Source organism: Artemia franciscana, chromosome 10 (genome assembly GCF_032884065.1).
Source record: "Artemia franciscana chromosome 10, ASM3288406v1, whole genome shotgun sequence".
NCBI classification, from domain to species: domain Eukaryota; kingdom Metazoa; phylum Arthropoda; class Branchiopoda; order Anostraca; family Artemiidae; genus Artemia; species Artemia franciscana.
The window spans coordinates 22,655,023-22,677,394 of record NC_088872.1 but is presented as its reverse complement, the minus strand read 5'-3'; the positions used below and the strand labels follow the sequence as shown (position 1 = coordinate 22,677,394).

Genomic DNA, 22,372 nt, shown 5'->3' with positions numbered 1-22,372 from the left:
TAAATAATTTCACACTTTTTACTTTAATAAATGAAATACTATTGAAACTTCAAGGAATAAATATCAGTATATGTATATTAAACTGACAATGCTAGGTCATTTATTCAGTAAAGTTCAAATTTTGTTCTTGTCTTGAGAAGGCATGAGGCTTGTCAGCCCTAATCGTGTTAATTTTTGCTTGTTTTGAGTTCGACTCGGTTATTTATTGTAATTTTTATTCGTTTTTAGTTTTATTTATTTATTGCTGGTGATCTGTGGTAGTTTTACGACTGGAAAATATTATGACTGGTGTGTATGTGTGTGTGTGTTTCTATGTACGTATGCATGTGTGTATGTGTATATGTGTGTGTGTATGTGTAGGCCTTTTGAGAAGTAGGTGTTACTTAACAATTAACAATATTGGAAAGTTCGTCCGGGTAGGTATGAGGTATCGTGATGCTTTCTTAAATAATTAGTTTAATGTCTTTTCAGTCTAAATTTGTTGCTGTATATTTTTTTTCACTTGTTTTGTGTATGTCACCATGGCCCAATTGGGCTTTTCGTGTGAATAAATCTATCTATCTATCTATTTATCTATCTATCTATGTGTATGTGTGTGTTTGTATGTGTGTGTGTATATGTGGGTGTGTATGTGCATGTGTATGTGTGTATGTTTATGTCTATGTGTGGGTGTATGTGCGTGTTTATGTGTGTGTGTGTGTATGTGTATGTGTGTGTATATGTGTGTAGGTGTTTGTTTATGTGTGTGTGTGTGTGTTTGTAAATAAATGATCTTGTATATAAATACAAATTTAAATAATAATGGAAACGATGTAAATACAAAAATAAAGATACACTGTTTGAAATAATATTGTACTTTATAAACTTCTTTTTTTAGAAAACTTTCCGAAAAACAGTTTTTGAAAATAATTAAATTTAAAAAGCACAATTCTTAAGAAAAAATTAATATAATAGTGTCAAAAAGCTAACCCCAAGATCCAAGTTACTTGTACCCGAAATAATTGATTCAATAGTATCGTTCTCGGCTCTCTGAGTCATATTCAAGATGTATTCTCTTCTTTGCAGTTAAGCTGTTAGTGCTTTTCAGCAGAATACCGTCCTCTGAGTCCAGACTGAAATGGAAAAGATGTAATCACAAATTTTGATAGCCTTGACGCTAATTGTGTTCTGGTCTTGAGAAGGCATAGGGATTGTCAGCCTTATTCGCGTTACTTTTTGCTCGCTTTGAGTTTGACTGAGCTATTTATTGAAATTTCTGTTCATTTTGAGTTTCATTTATCTATTTTTTCAATCAATCAATTAATGGATTTATTATCAATTCAGAAACTAAATTACAAATGACAACAATACTCAATTTATTCCTGGACGCTGAGATCCTCAATTGTTACCTTTTAAACATAATACGCAGTGTGGCCACTGCTCCTACTCTCAGAAACAACCTTACCTCGCATTTATCCAACAAAACTACCAATTATCCTCCTGCCCTTATTAAATTACAAATATATAATTAAAAGATGTTACAGTATCTTAATCAAATGAACAAGAATATCCAGTAATAATATAATAATATGCAGTCTTGATTCAGAGTTCAAAGTGAAAACACTTTTACTGAATTGGATATTCCATTAGCAAACCAGTAAGCTTTTTAAGTTGATTTAATCTTGGTTTGTCAAATTTCACAATCTTTGGCAAAGGATTATAGGTCCTGACCTATACAATTTACTGTGTCACGTCACCAATACATAATTGGTCGAACAACCGTCCCTGGACTTTATTTAAGGTCATTCTCCGAGGTTGAAAGCAAATTCTATTTCCTGTAGCATTGAAATACGCAATGAGATTTTCTCCTTTCTCATTGGCTTAATTGCTCTCTTGAGGGTTGTACCAGAATATTTAAACTCTGTTGACTTCTTTGAGATATTGCGACCGGATTTAAAGGGAATTTAAATTTTTTTCACATGTCTAATTGGTAGCAGCTGACCATTGAAATTTGGTTACCAGTCAGATAACAGTTTAGCATTTGAATTTTCACAATGGGCAGAAAAAAAATAAGAACAAATAAAGGATGGGGAAACCTAAGACATTGGTAAGTTCTATTCCAACATTATAGTAGAATATATTACTTTTATTCATGTACAAGTTACATTTTCAAACAGTTCGTGGTAACGAACTGTAGTATAGAGCGAAGGGGCTCAATAGTAACCTGAACTCTAAAAAAAGAAGTTTTGATACAAATAGTTACATCAAAAGAATTGCATTTTAATGCTGATTTTAAATATATAAGTTTCATCAAGTTTAGTCTTACCGGTCAAAAGTTACGAACCTGAGAAAATGTGCCTTATTTTAGAAAATAGGCGGAAATACCCTCTAAAAGTCACATAATCTTAACAAAATCACACCATCAGAGTCAGCGTATCCGAGAACCCTACTGTAGAAGTTTCAAGCCCCAATCATAAAAAAGGTGGAATTTTGTATTTTTGCCAGAAGACAGATAACGGGTGCGTATTTTTTGTTTTTTCTTTGTAGTTTTTTTCCTCAGGGGTGATTGTATCGACCTAGTTGTCCTAGAATGTCGCAAGAGGGTTCATTCTAACGTAAATTAAAAGTTATAGTGTCCTTTTCAAGTGACTGAAAAACTGAAGGGCACCATGGCCCCCTCCAACGCACATTTTTCTCCAAGATCACCGGATAAAAATTTTGAGATAACCATTCTGTTTAACTCAGTCAAAAACCTAATAAATATGTCTTTGGGGGTGACTAAATCCACCTCAGTTCCCGGGGGAGGGGCGGCAACTTATAAACTTAGACCATTGTTTACGCATAGTAGTTGTTATTATGAAGTGTACAGACGTTTTCAGGGGGACTTTTTTGTGTTGGGGTTAAGGTGGGTCGGGGCGAGGGGCAGGTTACGTGGGAGGATCTTTCCATGGAGGAATTTTTCATGAGGGAAGAGAATTTCCATGACTGGGTCGCAGGATTTTCTAGCATCTAAAAAGAAAATGAGAAAATATTTTTTTTTCAACTGGAAGTAATGATCAACATTAAAACTTAAAACGAACATAAAATATTACTTAAATAAGGGGGTTTGTCTCTTCCACAATACCTTGCTCTTTACGCTAAAGTATTTTTCGTAACTTCAATTAGTTATTCTACGGCCTTTGTGATTCAAGGGTCATTCTGAAAGATCTGGGACAAAATTCAAGCAACAAAATTTAGTGTAAGGAACAAGGTATTGACGAGGGGGCAAACTCCTTCATATACGTAATAAAAATACACAAATATATAAGTTCGTTACATAAGCTAATTCGTAAGGTACGTATGTTTATTACTAACAAAACCGTTTGTAAAAATAAAATAAAAAAATCTTGTTGTATTTTTAAGTAACCAAAAATTTGGAGGTAACTATGCCTCCTTTCCCACCCCCTTTTTTTTAGCGAAATCGTCCAATCAAAACTATGAGAAAGCCATTTAGCTTGTAATTAACATAAAATTGCTGCTCCAAACTAAACATCCGTATGATATATGGGTAGATTATTGCAAAATATGTCGTGCAAAGAGTACATTCCGGCAGAATATGCTTCAATCTTTTGATGATGCCAACTCCACGTGCAACTTTGGTGGAGATAATATCGCTATGATGCTTCCACGATAGATTTGAATCAATATGGAAGCCGAGGTACCGCAGTGACTCAACTTGTAAAATAGGCTTTTCACCTAATAGAACTTTACTACTTACATCAACAGAATCACCCACTCCACAGAATGTCAGTAAGAATTTTTCTTTACGTTCACGCACAGCAAACTTAAACTTGTAAACATCTCTAATCTTTTGAGAGTAATATGAGCTTTTACTATTAAATCATCTGCGGATTTTGCAAATACTGTTAGCAATATATGTATCCTTTAGATAAACGCGCATCTTGTTCACATAAACTAAATAAAGTAAAGGGCCCAGCACAGACATTTTGCTATTTATAATGTTAGATATTGTCGTATGAGTGTCTACACCAGGTAACTACTTTACCCCATGAAATACAAGGCTGTCAAGCATGGACTCCTGATCATAATTATCAAGCTTTTTTTCTATTCGACCGATTCTCTCCTCCAAATTTTCAATTTGAAATCTCAGACTAACAAGAGCCTGCTCAATTTTGCTAACTTTGGATTAAACTCGAGCGTGATTGATTCATAAACCTGGCTGATTATCATTTCAGTACCTTCTTTGTTCAATGAATTTGGGTCATTTAACTTTTCAGTAACTTTTTTGGTTAAATTTTCCAGCAGATGACTTTTATTTTCTCCAGCTGGGCTTCAGTTGTAGCTAATTGTTCGTACATCGGGGCGATACTTGAAGACACCGAGTTAGACCCTAATTTATCTCTTGCTTTCAGGGCTTAAAAGGTCTTAGAAAAAGTTTCGTAAATTTCTGTGGTATTGGCAAGCTTTTGTGGCACTTTGTATTCATGAAGTTACATATAGTGATCGCAAATTCTGTCGGTCTGTCTGTCTTTCCCTGTTTTGCTAGTTTGGCACTTCTAGATAAGCTAGGACGATGAAATTTGGCAGGCGTATCAGGAACCAGACTAGATTAAATTAGAAATAGTCGTTTCCCCAATTCGATCATCTGGGGGAGTGGGAAGACGGTTAATTCGGAAAAAAAGACGGGATGAAACTTGGTGGGAAAATGAGCACAAATCCTAGATACGTGATTGACATAACTGGAACGGGTCCGCTCTCTTTGGAGAAGTTGGGGGGAGGGTTAATTTTAAAAAATGATAACCGGACAAGATTAAATTAGAAATAGTCATTTATCCGATTCGACCATCTGTGGGGGGGGGAGGGACGGTTAATTCAAAAAAATCAGGTATTTTTAAGTTACGAAGGAGTGATCGAATCTTAATGAAATCTTATATTTAGAAGGATCTTGCAACTCAGATCTTTTATTTTAGATCTGGCTGAATCCAGTTTCATTGGGAGGAGTTGTGGGGGGGACCGGAAATCTTGGAAATCACTTAGAGTGGAAAGGTCACGATGAAATTTGGTGAAAAGAATAAGCACACATTTAAGATACGTGACTGACATAACTGAACCGGATCCGCACTCTTTGGGAGAGTTGGGGGGGGGGTAATTCTAAAAAATTAGAAAAATGAGGTATTTGTAATTTATGAACTGGTGATCAGATCTTAATGAAACTTGATATTTAGAAGGATCTTGTGCTTCAGCACTCTTATTACGAATCCCGACCAGATCCGATGACAGTAGGCGGAGTTGTAGGGGGAAACCGAAAATCTTGGAAAATGATTATAGTGAAGAGATCGGGATAAAACTTGGTGGGTAGAATAAGCAAATATCGTAGATACGTGATTGACGTAACCGGACTGGATCCACTCTCTTTGGGGGAGTTAGGGGGATCTAGTGCTTTGGCGAGTTCGGTGCTTCTGGACGTGCTAGGGCAATAAAGATTGGCTGGCATGTCAGGGACCTGCACAAACTGACTTGATAAAGTCGTTTTCCCCCCGATTTGACCATCTGGGGGGCTGAAGGGAGAGGAAAAATAAAAAAAAATGAGGTATGTTTAACTTACCAGTGGGTGATGAGATCTTAATGAAATTTGATATTTAGAAGGACCTGGTGTCTTAGAGCTCTTATTTTAAATCCCGACCGGCATTAATTCTCTGATTTTCCTTTTCAATCAATCCATTGATTCTTAGAATTTTGCTAGAGCTCATACCATATGAGCTCTTGGCTCTTCCGACCTCGTCATAAGTGCCATATGAGCTCTTGACTCTTTTTTTTCAGGAAGAAAAACTTGCCCGAACGAGAAAGTTTACCAGGACAAGAAAAATTTCCAGTGTCTCCAAATTGTTCCAGGCTTTCCGAAACTCCGAATCCGGCTTTAACTATTATAGATGATTCTACGGTTAGTAAAAATGCGGCATCTGGTAGCTCTTGCGATTTTGGTTCGCCAGGAGAAAGCTTTGGAATCGATTTGTCTGGAATTCCAGATGTAAATTGTATAGTCAACTTGCGTCATCTGCTTAGTGAGTTTATAGAAGCAATAAAACATCAGTTCAATTGCAAGGACGGGAAATCAAAGCTTCGCGTGAAAGAAATTAAAAACACTGGACTCCAAACAAAGCTCGTCATTATCTGCCAAGATTGTGGCTGGAAAAGGCGAGTAGAGGGTGAGCCGGAAGCCCCCCTCACTACTGTAAAAGAATACCTAACAAATTTCAGTGAACAGATATTAGGTAACAAAAAAGAGAAGATCAACAATTTACGAGGCAACGTGAACGTGAAAGCTGTATGGGGTATCATGGGGACCGGAGGAGGCTACGCATCTTTGAACGAATTATTAAGTGTATTAGGAATAAAAAATATGAATCCGAAAACGTTTATGAATTTAGAACGCTTAGTTGGTAACGCATGGATGGATGCACTATCAGATGTCTTAGAAGAAAATGGTCGTGAATCCCTGAAATTAGCCATTCAAGAGGACAGGTTTATCAACGATTTTTTCTGAACTAAGGTCATCTGTAATGGCGGCTGGAATAAACGCAGCAAAAGACACGATTATACTGCAAAAGGTTGTGTTGGGGTAATCATTGATGCCTTTACAAAAAAATTATTATATGTAGGAATAAGAAACAAATATTGTTACCTCTGCTTCAGCTCAAAGAAGGCAAACCAGAAAGTGAAAGATCATGTTTGCTTTATGCACTACAATGGTCCCTCAAAGAGCATGGAAACCGACATTCTTGTTGAAGGTTTTCGCCAAAGTGAAGCCATGTATAACCTTCAGTATTTACAATACATCGGAGACGGCGATTCTAGTGTTTTTTACAAGCTAAGACAAAGTGTTTCATACGGGTCATATATCCAAAAAGAAGAATGTGCCAATCACGTGACCAAGAACTATACGAAATACCTCCATAATGTTGTGAAGACAAAAAAAGGGATGCACAGCAAATTTCTTTCAAATGACATAATTCTAAAGCTAGCCAAAAATCTACGAGGTGCAATAAAAAAAAACTCGGCTGATGGTGGGTCTGCCGAAAATCTAAGACAACTCTTACGAAGAGGCCCAGAACATGTGTTTGGTAATCATAAACAGTGTGATTCTGGCTGTGCCAAAAAGAATGGGGTCTTAGAAACTGTGGAGAACCGCTATAATAACCTTCCGAAAACTATTTTGGAGGATGTAAAAGCTGGCGTGGAAAATATTTGTAAAAAAGCGGACTTATTAAGAAACGATACAACGACCAATCTTGCCGAGAATTATATGTCTGTTGCAGTGAAATTCCTCGGCGAAAAACAAATAAGCCGCTCGAAACGTTGGTCATACCATGCTAGAATAAGTGGAGCAAGCCTATCCTACTCCTTGGGCCCGAAATGACAATCTTCTACATGGAAAAAAACATTTGGCTACAGTCCTTGCAAAATAACAAAAGAATACACGGTGAAAACTTCTAATCTTCGGAAACGGACAAAAAAAAATCAGAAAAGATATTACGCAACCATGGGTGGGAGATATCTGGCCAAAAAGAAAGAGAATCAGAGTTTGCCTAAAGGCGATCAAAATTACGGACCAAATTTCAACAAGCCTGATATGAATCCAGAGGAATTTGAAATCGCAAAGGCTGATTATGTTGCAAAAAATATGAATCTGGATGGAGACAAACTGCAGGAGATCTACGTAAACACAAAGGGGCAAAATGATAACTGGATATTTGAGAGGAGCAAAAGGATTACTGCCACTTATTTTCATAGAATAGCTTCTCGCAAAAAAAAATACTCCAACCGCACCAATAGTCAAGAATATCCGAATTAATTCTAATTTCAAATCTATTCCAATGCTTAGGGGAATTCAACTGGAGGCTATTGCACTGACGGCGTACGAGCAGAGAGAGGGAGTATCATTAATAAAAGGAGATCAAATGGGACTACTCATTCATCCAAATATCCAGTTTCTTGGAGCTTCTCTTGATGGTCGCTTAGAAAACGGCACACCAGTTGAAGTGAAGACTGTCCATAATATTCCCAGAGGAATGACCATAAGGGAAGTGGCATCCCAAAAAGGATTGGTAAAGAACTTTTTCCTTTGGTCACACAATTCAAAATTGGAGTTAAAGAAAAATCACAAATACTATGCTCAAATTCAAGGTCAGCTAGAAATCACCAATCAAGAAGAATGTCACTTGGTGGTATATCACCATGAGCATGATGTGGAAATTTTAACTATTCCGAGATCAAAAGAGTATTTTTTGTCCATATTACCAAAGCTTCAGGAGTTTTGGAGCTATTGTTTACTTCCGGAGATACTAGACTCGCGATTGATTAGGAACATGCCACTTAGAGAGCCTGCCTTAGTCCGGGCTGCAGCAAATCGCGGAATGAAACGGACTTTGGAGCCAGAAGACAGTGGTGTGAGAAAATTACTTGGTCCGACACTGAAAGTGGATTTTCCATTGACATGTGAAGAGCATTGACATGCGAATAGTATAGAGATTGTTTAGGGGTCATAATGTATCAGTAGCAGTATTGTTAACCTTAACCTATTAGGGTTGTTTGAATAGTAGACTATTATAGGTTAACTATTAGTGTTGGTGAATAGCATATAAATATTAGTAAGTAAATTCTACTTGAGAAATTTCAGCATTCTGTCGAAGTCCAAACCATGTTGATAAATAAACTCTAATTACGTTGAGATTTATTTGCTACTTTAGGCACTTCCAGGTAAGCTAGGACAGCTAAATTTGGCAGGCGTATCAGGGAGCGGACCAGATTAAATTGGAAATAGTCATTTTCCCGATCTGACCATCTGGGGGGGGGGGGGGAATGGGGACCGGCTAATTCGGAAAAATAATATTTTTTCAGGGGTCGGTAATATTTCAGAAAAATTTCGGTTAATAGAAAAATGAAATATTTTTAACTTACGAACGGGTGACGGGATCTTAACGAAATTCGATGCTTGAAATAATGTTGCTTCTCAGAGTTTTTATTTCAAATCCCAACTGGATCCGGTGACATTGGGGGAATTGAGGGGGGAACCTAAAATCTTGGAAAACGCTTAGAGTCGAGGGATCAGGATGAAACCTGATGGGAAAAGTAATCACAAGTCCTAGATACGCGCTTGACATAACCAGAATGGATCCGCTCTCTTTGGGGGAGTTGGGGGGGGGGGGGTTAAATCTGAAAAAATAGAAAAAATGAGGCATTTTTAACTTAGGAAAGAGTCATCAGACACCAATGAAATTTGATGTTTGGAACGATATCGTGTCTCATAGCTCTTATTTTAAATTCTGACCGGATCTGGTGACATTGGGGGGAAGATGGGAGGGGAACCTAAAATCATGGAAAACGCTTAGAGTGGAAGGATCGGGATGAAACTTGGTGGTAAAAATAATCATAAATCCTAGATATGAGATTGACATAACTGGAACGGATCTGATCTCTTCGGGGGAGTTGGGAGGAGGATGGTTAATTCTGAAAAATTTAAAAAAATAAGGTATTTTCAACTGACGAAGGAGAGATTGGATCTTATAGAAATTTGATATTTGGAAGGATATCACGTCTCAGAGCTCTTATTTTAAATACCGACCGGATCCGGTGATGCGGAAGTTGGGGGGGGACCTAAAATCTTGGAAAATGCTTAGAGTACAGGGGTCGGAATAAAACTTGGTGGTAAAAATAAGTACAAGTCCAAGAAACCTGATTGACATAACCGGAACAGATTTACTCTCTTTGGGGGAGTTGGGGAGGGAGGGTTAATTCTAAAAAAATAGAAAAATTAGGTATTTTAACTTATGAAAGAGTGATCGTACCTTTATGAAATTTCATATTTAGAAGGACCTCGAAACTCAGACCTCTCATTTTAAATCCCTACCAGATTCAGTGTCATTAGGGGGGGGGGCACCGGCATTACTGGTACGGATCCGTTCTCTTTGAGGGAGCTAGAAGTTGTTAATGTGGAAAATTTAGTAAAATTGAGGTGTTTTTAACTTAAGAATGGTTGACCAGACCTTAATAAAATTTTATAATTAGAAGAAACTCAGGTCTCAGAGCTCTTCTTTCAAATCCCGACCAGATCTTTTGACATTGGGGCGGAATTGGAGGGGGAAACTGGAAATCTTGGAAAACGCTTATAAACGGCGTAGATACGTAATTGACGTAACCGGACTGGATCCGTTTTCTTTGGGGGAGTTAGGTGGTGTGGTTCAGTGCTTTGGTGAGTTTAGTGCTTCTGGACGTGCTAGGACGATACAATTGGTAGGCATGTCAGGGAGCTGCACTAATTGACTTGCTACAGTTGTTTTCTCCGATTTGACCATCTGGAGGGCTGAAGGGAGAGGAAAAATTTGAAAAATTGAGGTATTTTTAACTTACGAGTGGGCGATCGGATCTTAATGAATTTTGATATTTAGAAGTACCTTGTATCTCAAAGCTCTTATTTTAAATCCCGACCAGCATTAAGCCTCTGATTTTCCTTTTAAAGCAATCTATTGATTCTTAGAATTTTGCTAGAGCTCATATCATATGAGCTCTTGGCTCTTCTTGACCTTGTCACAAGTGCCATATGTATGAATAGTATATAAATGTAAGTAGTTTCAAAAATTTATTAAATACCCCTAAGGGGTTTCCTTCCTCCCTTGCCTGTATTTATGACCCCAGGGCAAGGGTGCCTAATGTTTATTATGTACCTTCAGGAACATATCACTTTAAATTACATTAATTTCATAAGTATATGCATTACTCCGTAAAGCAAAGTATATGATTACCCCGGTTCCAAATCGGGGTAATCAGTCATTTTTGAACGAGCCTATAAATCATCAACTATATGAGATGATGGGGAAAAACCAAAATATTCTCAGATACGGCACTATTAGGAATAAAATGAGATCCCGTGGAACTAAAATGGACGAATATCCTGCAACTTTAGATTAAAAAAAATAATGTTCGTATGTTTTATAGGCCTACAATCAGCGTTTCTTTACTTTTAAGAGCCAATAATGTCTAAAATAATGTGTTTTAAAGAATAACGTTCTTTTTAAAAATAATATTCATACATTTTATAGGCCTACAATCGATGTTTCTTTACTTTTATAGGCCAATAATGTTTAAAATAATGTGTTTTTAAGAATAATGTTCTTTTTAAAAATTATGTTCATACATTTTATAGGCCTACAATCAGTGTTTCCTTACTTTTAAAGGCCAATAATGTTTAAAATAATGTGTTTTTAAGAATAATGTTCATACATTTTATAGGTCTACAATCGGTATTTCTTTACTTTGAAAGGCCAATAATGTTTAAAATGATGTGTTTTTAAGAATAATATTCTTTTTAAAAATAATGTTCATACATTTTATAGGCCTACAATTGGTGTTTCTTTACTTTTAAAGCCAAACTGTTATCTGCTTTGTAACCTAACAAATTCCAATTCGTATGGTGTTAAAATGATATTGCCTCAAGGTGTTGTTGCCAATTATACATGTTTTCAACTTGTTTTTAAATCTGGTCTTAATGCTATGGAGATGTCAACATTCTTAATGATATTCTGGATAACCCCTCAAGGAGTGCTTAAGCCAATGAGAAAAGAGGAAATCTTGAATACTAAGAATTATTGCTAAAAATCATCTGTTATAACTACAAACTTAAGAATCTTTGGGATTATTTGTCGGCATAAGATCTACAAAATGACACAAAAATCAAGGCTATATGATTAGTACAACCCTTTTAAACAGTAAAGGAAGAATATCTTAAATGGCAAATTTTAAACGAAACTGATGATAATAAAAAAAAAAATTCACGGCCAAAAATTTTGAAATCTTGTGGCAAATCGAGAGGCTACTTTACAATTCTCTACATCTTCTAAAAGTAATTTTATTGCTACTTTTAAAAATTAGAGGTGTCCCCACTAATTAATTTCTTATGAAGCTCTAAAGAAAAAAAATGCAAATTTGTTCGGCCTATTCATGTTAAAGCTTTCAATGAAGCCACAGTAATTTTTTCATCAAAGAATCTGCTCGTGTCTGTTGTTAATACGCATTCCACTGCTATAGGAAAATAGCATTGGCTTCAAACCTCGGAGATCCACCTTAAGTGACAATTTAAAGACCATTTGATACGGATTAAACGTTTTGTGGTCCACTGTCCTAGTTTCAGAACATTTATTTATATCTTGAATAATTAGTTAATCCATTTAAATCGGATTCAATTTTGGTGTACCAAGCCGTTTCTCTTGCATTGTCATGAGATAGACTGTGCAGAAGGGAGCGACAGCGAACATCAAGTGCCGTAATACCGGCTGGATTTTTTTTTAAATCCTTATATTGCTTGGGATTGGTGATTCGAGCATACGCACTTCCCACAGATTTTATTTGCTGCGGGATTTATAGTCGTTTCAGAGTTCAAGTGAAAACATATAAAACCGGGATTTATGAACATCATTAAACCATCTCTGACGAGTGCTCATCTAGGGCAAAGGATATTGTTTGCCCCGAGGCAGGGCTCTGTGTCAGTCAAATGTCAATTTGATTCTTACACAGTCCTGTTTTGAATTTTGTTGAACGATCTATGAAAGTTGGAGTGAAATTCGAAAAGATAGTGAAATCATGTTGCGAATTTTTCAGTCACGATGATATTAATGTCGCCAAAAATACGTTGCATTAGGAGGAAGTACCTGACGAGCGATGCATCAAGCATGTAAACCATGAAGATAATGTTATATATATTGGCAAAATGCTGCACAAGTGTAGCAAGGAAAAGCAGCAGCTCCCAAAGTTTCTTATTTATGACCCACAAGAAGTCCCAGCACCGTCTGAGTTAGTTGGAGCTTGCATACTTCTGCGGCTAACAAAATATGCTGAAGGCTGGACAATTTTATGGATTGTGCAACTGCTCAGCCCTCCCATCTCTTTCTACTGATGAGAAGCCTGTACCTGCTCCCCCGTTATATGCAGTAATAGTAAGAAATCCACCGAAAGCCTGATCATCTCACGAAACAAGTAAAAATGTAATCGAATAGGCGGCTGGTCTGGGACAATCTGGTGATATTAATATCCGCCGAGGAAAGTCTGAGCTTCGTGTTCTAGTTAACTGCTCAAATAAAGCTGAAAGGATTGCAGGTTCGCTGAAAATATTGACGCGAATATGTCAGTCAAAGTGAAGGCCAAAGAATTTGTGGGCATTATTAAATGCGTTCCCGAGGCATTCGAAGTCTCGCTCACAGATTTAGTGAAGAATTGTTAGAAATCCGAACACTGCGGGATAAGTCGACCTTTTAGGCTATATTTCCCTTCGGACGCAGACTTACAATGTGCTTTAACAAATCCCCCTAAGCTGGGGTACGAAAGGCTCCTAATCGAATTATATCTTGTTATTCCGCGTATATGCTATCAATGCCAACAAGCTGATGGTCACCTGGCAAAGAATTGTCCAAACTCTAAAGTTTGCTCCCATTGTGGGGTGGTGGGGCATGATAGTCCGAAGGCTTCTCCCTGTCCAAAGAAAATGAGATGTGCCGTATGTAGATCAGATAGGCATCATTGCTCCGTCTACTGCCCTGAAAATAGAAAATACAGCGAACGAAGACCAATAGCTCGTGATGGCCAGTAAAACTGAGGTCTATCTTTTCAGTTTTTGTCTATAAGAATCAGTACTATTAGCGATTGACATGCCTAATATCTCTAAGACTATTATTCTAATATTCTGAACAAAATGGGTGTCACAAAAGTTTGACTGGATGCGCTTAGAAAATGAACAGACTTGAGAGAAGTACTGCTTGCCCTCCGATCTCTTGTTACTCTTAAAAAGGGTATCAGATACTCGCACTGTAATTGGAGAGCAAGGGGGAGGACTTTCCCCTTCATATATCTAGTAAAAACGATTTAAACAAGTAAATAAAAATTGAAAACACTGAAATGTATTTTTGTCAATAAAATGCAAATTATATTCTGGTCTGAAGAAGGTATGGGGGTTTTCAACCCAACTCATGTTAATTTTTACTCATTTTGAGTTTGACTCGATTATATATTGTTTGATTTAAATAAAATTTAAAAAATGTTTAAAATGATTTAACTTTTTTAACCCTGATAAATTAAACATTATCGAAACATTAATGAATATATATATATATATATATATATATATATATATATATATATATATATATATATGTTTTCAACCCAACTCATGTTAATTTTTACTCATTTTGAGTTTCATTTTGAATATATATATATATATATATATATATATATATATATATATATATATATATATATATATATATATGTTTACATATATATATATATATATATATATATATATATATATATATATATATATATATATATATATATATATATATATATATGTTTTCAACCCAACTCATGTTAATTTTTACTCATTTTGAGTTTGACTCGATTATATATTGTTTGATTTAAATAAAATTTAAAAAATGTTTAAAATGATTTAACTTTTTTAACCCTGATAAATTAAACATTATCGAAACATTAAGGAATATATATATATATATATATATATATATATATATATATATATAAGCGAAGCGATGCCCTAGGTGGTCCGTAGGACTGGGGCCCCTGCGGTTAATCATACCCAAGAAACATACAAAACTATGTCGAATATGCCTAATATGAGACAGAATTTGGCTACGGCATTCCCAGCTTACAGCGATGCGTCAAGGCTGTCAACCTCGTCGAAAACAGAGCTACCAACTACCTTATCAAGGAGGCAAGGCCTGAATGTTGGCTGCTGGAACCTCTGTACCATCAAATGTTCACTAACGTAGCTGAAGATTTTTTTTTGTATAACCCATACATACTCTGTGCTTTAGGGACAAGATTAAATGGACGTACAATAATTGACTTAATAGCCCCTTCGAGTATAAGGGCAATTTGTTCAATTCTGGCCCAGTGGATGGATTTGGCCTCGCAGGAGTGGGAATAATCATGACACCTAAGATCGCATCAGGACTCATAGACTATGAAGCAGTGTCTGACAGAATTGTGATGGCCCGTTTAAAGGTCAGAATAGTAATCTGACAATACTATCTGTATATGCCCCTATTCGTCATACCCCTGACCATTTGAAAGACAAATTCTATGCCGACCTCCAATCGACTCTGAACAAAATTCCTCACTAAGACATCCTCGTAATCGATGGTAACTTCAATGCCACGATTGGCACGAGATTAAACAATTCTGAATGGGCCATTAGCAACCACGGTTTGGGTGACCGTTTTATTAACGGAGTTAGACGTTTCATGTTTGCTATGCTAAATAGTCTCCGTGTGGCTAATACATGGTTTTAATAAAATCCGCTCCACACTTATACTCGGAGATCTCGGGATGGTTAAACTCGCACCCAAAGTGACTATTTACTCGTTCTCGTCGCTGGAAGTCAATGATTGAAGACTTGAGAAAATACAGAGGGGCGGAAACTGGATCAAAAAGTGAATCCGACCATTTTTTACTAAAATCAAAAGTTAGATTCAGACTCAGCTCCAAAAATATATCTGCACCTAGACGGATCCTAGACATAGAGAAACTCAAACTCCTTGAAATTGAAAAAGACCTTTATGCTCAAACTTGCAAACTTTTTTTTCGGCGTTGCAAGATAATGACTGAGAACTTCAGATCAATAAAGCAATTTCTGAGACCGAGACAAGAGCCATGACCAAGGCAGAATATTTTAAACTATTGCTAAATAAAGAAAAGTGCTGGAACAAGGTCCGAAATCAAGTGAAAGAGGCAGCCACAAAAATTCTCGGAGTAAGGGATAAAAACCCAAAAGATGGATTTCACAAAAGACAATAGAACTCTCTTTAAGGAAGAAACAAATTACCGACATACACCCTGCTTCTTTTAAAGCACTCCGCAGAGATTTTCACACATTTGTAAGGCAGATAAACAAGCATATTGGTCTAATATAGCCTATGAAATAGAAAAAGCTGCTACACGCAATAATTCACGGAAACTCTACCAGCTCCAAGGTGAATCAACCAAGAAAAAGAAGCAAAGATCTACCCCCACGCTATTTAGTAAGGACAATAAGCTCCTAACGTGCAAAGAAGATCGTATTGAAAAATGGCGTACTCACTTTCAAGAGCTCCTTCACCCACTAGAAAATTATCACTGACAACCTAATCCATCCCACGACAATTCCGAGTAACCATCCGTGTATGAAGATTGCAATATCCCCCCCCCAAGCAGAAAGTAAAATATCCATGCCATAAAACTATTAAAATTAATAAAATCCCTGGCATTGAGGAATTACCAGCTGAATTTCTCAAACCCCTTCCAGAAGCGGCTATCGATGAGCACCACAACTTACTCACGGATGTCTGGGTCAATGAATACATTCCTGAGGAGTGAAAGACCCCTCTAATAATTCCTGTATTTAAGAAAGAGGATTGAGCTAATTTTACAAATTATAGACGAATTTCCTTGATACCGATTTCTGCAAAATTTTTAACAATGATAGTAATAAACAGGCTCAGAAATGTTAGAAACGATATTTTTAGCCTGAGACAGATCCCGGAACACCGCCTTGTACACCAGCAGGAAACAATAAAAGTTTTTATCGACTTTGTAACGGCATTTAGCTCGGTGGAGAGAAACGCTATCTGGGATGTGATGAGGAATGATGGAGTGCCGGAAAAAAACTGTCCGTTTAGTTAAGGGTTATTACAAGGAAACGGGGGCAATTTTCAGAGCAGACGGAGAAATCTCTAAAGGACTATCAATTAGCAAAGAAGTGCGACAGGATTGTGCTTATCACCCATTTTATTTTTGTCATCGACCAAATCATGAAGACCCTTGACAAATACAAAGGTGTGGCAATCAGTCCGACACTACCAGTAACATACCTTGATTACACCGATGATGTAGATATCTTGGCTGAGTCTGTAACAGAAGGACAGCTACTAAAAGACGACATTGTTGCTAAATCCCTTGCTACTGGACTAAAAATCAGCCAATCGAAAATAAAATCAATGCACACCTCTGGGCTAGATGAAAGTCTGATCACATTAAAGCGCATCCCAATCGCGGAGGTCCAGAATTTCAAAAATCTAGACTTCCTTTTAAATCCCTAAGGCGAAGCTCTGAATGATATACAAAGCTGCATCTCCACAGTCTGGGCATCATTCATTCAACTTCGGAAGTTTCTCTGGCTACGAAATGAAATCTCTCTTCAAACAAAACTCCGGATACATAATACGTTGGTCGTCTCTATACTTCTTTATGGTTGCAAAAAGTGACCCTTCAGAGCTGGAGAAGCTAATGACCTGAACGTCTTCCACCACAAGTGTCTGCGCTTTATTCTTGGCCTGCATCTCTCTGACCACGTCTCTAATGATGTCATCAGAACATATAAGATGAAAACTCTTTAAAGTTTTAATGGGTTGAACACAGAGAACCTGAAAACATGTTTTGTCGAAAAAAATGAACCCGCTGAATATGCGCTTTAAACCCGATGCCTGAAGAAACAACCTGGGATTCAGTCAAAACTAAGTGTCAGCTAGTCAGTTTATCTTTTTTGTTGTTGTGAATCCGTAACTAAACAACAAGTAAAAAGCAACCACAAAGTTTAGTCTTTTTTGTGGTCAAAATTTGGAAGGAAAATGGAGAAACTTCATTACAAGAAATTTTATATACCTGTGTCTGTGAGGATTTCCATGGTGGTGTATAATGAATGATGGTATTTCCTGTTTATTGATTCATTCTCCTGTTCTGAACTTTCTGCAGAACAACTTAAAGAAAATAATTAAAGAAGATTTGATTTGTACCCATGTCACGGGTTTTTTTTTTATCGGAAAAGCTGAGAAAAGACGCAAAGCTTGAACTTCAGGGCCTAGGGGCAAAGAGAAAAATAGCGTCCAGGAGAGTTTGTGAAAATACTTCTCATAGACACTTAAAGAACACGATTGACTTGTTTCGTAGATGTGACAGTAGCGGTGATTCTCTGGTTCCAACTTTTGTAGTTATTTCACCTACTGAAAATCAACTTCTTCCAGTCAATGCTTGTTCTCAGCTTGCATCCAAAATATCCAAATTTGATAGCACGTTAACGTTTATTAGAGAAAAAGTCGCGGCAAACCCGTTGAAAATCAAGCTACTTTCGTCATTTCGAAAATCCTGATTTATTTGGACAATCAAATTAAGCGTAAGGATTCAATTACCAAAATACGCGGTTCTGAAGCTTTTCATAGTGTCAAGGCCTCGGGTGATATACTTTTCGTTCGGATTGACACTACTGCAGCAAAAGATTTTTGTGATGCTACTTCTTTTGTGCTAACTAACTGTGACGCCAGACTTAAGGACTAAAAATTCCTTGGAATTGTGAAAGGCGTAGACAAACCTTGGGAAGAGGAGCTGTTTATTGGTTACAATGTTGTTGTTGATGCAAAAAGGATTAACAGCTCGACTTCAGTGTAAATATCTTTCCAAGACACTATTGCACTCTTTAATGCAATTTAAATTAAATTAATGCAATTTTATTAGTAGGTTGGGCTTGAAAATGGGATACGATATTCAAAGTAACTGAATATATATGGTCTCCTCGTTGCTGTCACAAGTGTCAATCACCGCTTCACATAGCAGAAAATTGCAACCAAGCTATAAAATGTCTTAAATGTACTAGTTCCCATGTGTCTAAAAAAGACACACCCTGTCAAGGCATCCCAAAGTGTGGTAACTAGGGGACGCTGATTTTGCTTTCAGTCTTAAGTGTTGTTCAGGATGTTCTTAAAAAGGGCCAAAATTTAATATGATTTATTTTACTTCAACCTTCCTTCCATTCTCTTTTAAAATACTTCATCGGGATGCTTTTCAAGTATATTTATTATAACGTTTTCGAAATCGTCAAAACGATGAGATAACTGCATAAAGCCCTTCGAAACGTTGAAAAATTAACTGCATCTGCACATTTTTGGGTTTTTGATGTTTCTAATTCTTTTATTTTGTGCTCTAATATTTTCTTTTGCTACTTTTAAGGTATTTTTATTAGTAGTTTTTTGTCAGTATATTGTATGGTGATGGATAAATTTTAGTATACTTGCTAATATCTTCGCTTAATTTCAGATTGTTCAGAATTTGATCTTTAATAATTTCTTGTTTGAAATCGTTTAATGTTGAAAAATTAAATGCATCTGCACTATTTTCTGGGTTTGCAACATTCTTAATTCTTCTATTTTCCATATTTACATCTTTTGTTATATTTAAACTATTTCTTATGAATGATCCTTCACCCCCGAATCTAGTCAACATATTATCAGGTGATTGATAAATTTCAGTTAATCTTTTGAGATATCCAATTAAATACTAATTTGTTGGTTAAAAACTTCACCCTTGAAATAATTTAAAATAATTTGCACAATTTGTAAAGTAATACCGTCATTGTCTGATTTTGCATTACCTAAAATAATTAAGCGCTTACCCTGTAAATGATATTATTGTTATCTTCCAGTAATCTGACTTTGTTTCTTGTATATTTCTGATATTTACTACCTAAGCTGCCAAACGTATTCATTTAGTATGCGCAAACTTTATTAAGTGAATGACTAAGTTTTTTCTGGACTTGAGAGATTCGTCTTTTGTTTTCAAATCAATTAGCAAAAATCCATGATTCTTTGTCACTTCATTAAAGTAGTTGATAAATTTTACTTTTTTCAAGTCAGATTCAGGGTTTTGTATGATTCTATAAATTTCTTTTGGATTACATCAATTAAAAGTGCAAAATAGTTACAGTTTAATCGTATAACTTAAGGTGTATCTAAATAGCTGTGGGATATGTATATCATTGATGTATCTAGTTTCCTACCTTTCACGAATAAATCTTCAATTGTTTCTGATCTTTTACTGTTACAAAAAGCTTATGGATTTGAAGCTTATAGCATAAGTTTAATTATTAAGCTTAACTTTTATACCTAACTAGCTGAACTGTACTACCGTAATTAGCTTAATAATACTTTAACTTGTTTATAGCTTCAAGGGTTTAAACTCCCAGGTACTGTGCTTACTTTATCTTCTGGCATTTTTTTTCGTGACATTTGGATCTACAGCTTTTTTATTCAGTTTTTCTAGGATCATTATATGCTTGTTTGCTCTTAAATTATACAAGATTTCCGACAAGCTTTCCATCTTTCCAAATAGTACGTCCATATAGTTTTGCAATGTTATTTTACTATTTACGATTCTAGTTTTAATACCTTATAGTCTTTTGTTTGCTTTGGTGTCGTCAATATATTCTTTTAGATAGGCATATACCTTGGATCTTAAATCAACAAACTGAGATAATATCTTAACATCCATCACATCCTTCATTAGTCCTATGATTTTTATATTTTATTGAAGAAATGCATAGGGTTTATCATTCTTATAATCTGAACTATCAAATTGACCATTTAAATCATGTTTTATATCTTGGTAAAAGTATTCGGATCTTGAATGATAGAAAAGCCTGTCAGTGTCCATGTGTAAATCCAATGTAAATAGGTTTATCTAATTTTATTTTTGAATTACCCCTTCCAGCTATTGCAAATGTATCGCCAAACATGATTTCAGAAATAAATTTTGGTTTTTTAACACTTTTTTGTCTTTGTTCATCACTTGTAATTATTTCAATATTTGGTCTTTTTCTGACATTTTCCATATTCTTTCCAAAACATGCATAATTTATAAGTTTAAATAAGTCTTTTTCAAAATCATTCCTTTCTTTTTGACCTATTTTAGGATTATGATTGACAAAACCTTTTAAATAGTCTTCTTCTGTGAATGCTAGTAGTCTATATACATTTTCTCAGTACTAAACCTTGCTTTAGATAAAACTAAATTTTTTAGGTGAACAACATAATTCGTTTTTTTTTTGTGTAGAGTTGAACATAATTTGTACTCACAATACTCAGAAGCTAGAAGTAAATCATTTTCGTAGGGTATAATTGCCTTGGGTATTCTATATCAACTTAATAAACTACTCCCACATTATCCTTTTTCATTTCTGATTGGACAAGTTGTTTTAATGGTTGGAAGTAATCTAAGGAAATATTTTCTTTTAAATAGTCTTTTAAGAGTGAAAAACATAATTCTTTTTTTGTAGAGTTCTAAATAATTTGTACTCATAATGCTGGGAGCCTAGAAATAAATCTTTATTCAAGAGCATTTAATTGCCTTGGGTATTCTAAATTAACTTCATAAATTAAATCCCACATAATCCTTATTCATTTCTAATGGGACATGTGTTAGTAATAATCTAAGGAAATATTTTCTTCTAAAGAGTCGGATATATTAACAAATGCTAAGTCTTTTTCAGGGAAACTTTGTGACATTGCCCAGCCATATAAATTATTGGCATCTAAATACATCAAATAATCTAAAGTTTTTTTTGAAGTTTTTTATTTATTTACGATTTTCTTTTGCACGTCTTTTCATACACTGAGATACACCGCATTTTATTCGTTTTTCAATCAAGAAATACATATCTTCGTCCCAAAATAATAGAATTTAGCTTTAGAGTGTTTGAGAAAAGCTTCTAATGTTATTCTTTGTGCTGAGAAGAAGTGCAGAGAATGTAGTTTATAACTGTTTAAACATACATTACTAAAATTTTGTATGGCATCTGATAAAATTAAAACATCACTTTTTAGGTTTAATTTAGTGTAAAATCTAACAGTGTTTTACGTTTAAATAGCTTCAAAATAGTGTGTGCTCTTTCATATTGTTCTTTAGAAATATTTGTTCCTGTTAATGTAGAATAAAACTTGTCTATTGAAGGTAAATTTGCGTCTTTTATTCTTTAATAGCGATCAATACATTTATAGGGGTATATCCCTTTCTGTATTATTTCTTTGAATTCTTCAGTATTTTGAAATACATCAGGAGGCTAATTGAATCTATTTCTTGAACAATTGCAGTTTATTTTATATTCACATTTAACTAAATTTAGAAAGCCGATCTAACGATGAAGCCATAAAACTGAGTGAATCTATGAAATGCATTTCGTATTGGGTTTCATTGACAGTTATTGCTTTATAAAATGATATAAAATTATCCGCTGAATCAAAAATACCGTTATCAGGTACTAATTCTCTAAGAAATAAATGAAAGTAATATTTTGAGTGTTTTTTTGTGTATAGTTGTACATAATTTGTACTCATAACACTCAGAAGCTAGAAGTAAATCTTTGTGTAGGGTATGTAATAGCCTTGGGTATTCTAAATCAACTTAATAAATTACTCCCACATTATCCTTTTTCATTTCTGATTGGACAAGTTGTTTTAATGGTTGGAAGTAATCTAAGGATATATTTTCTTTTAAATAGTCTTTTAAGAGTGAAAAATATAATTCTTTTTTT

At 35.4% G+C, this 22,372-nt stretch overlaps 1 protein-coding gene across 3 annotated transcripts in view; it reads right to left on the bottom strand.

Moving 5' to 3' along the window:
* The window catches only part of LOC136031924 (zinc finger CCHC domain-containing protein 24-like), a 49,166-nt gene that overhangs the window by 5,241 nt on the left and 21,553 nt on the right, over window positions 1–22,372 (bottom strand). For all 3 annotated transcript variants that reach the window (XM_065711916.1, XM_065711917.1, XM_065711915.1), the window contains exon 2: window positions 970–1,112. In XM_065711916.1, the coding sequence (XP_065567988.1) occupies window positions 970–1,038 (69 nt within the window). In that variant the 5' untranslated portion in view covers window positions 1,039–1,112. The remainder of the gene's footprint in view (window positions 1–969; window positions 1,113–22,372) is intronic.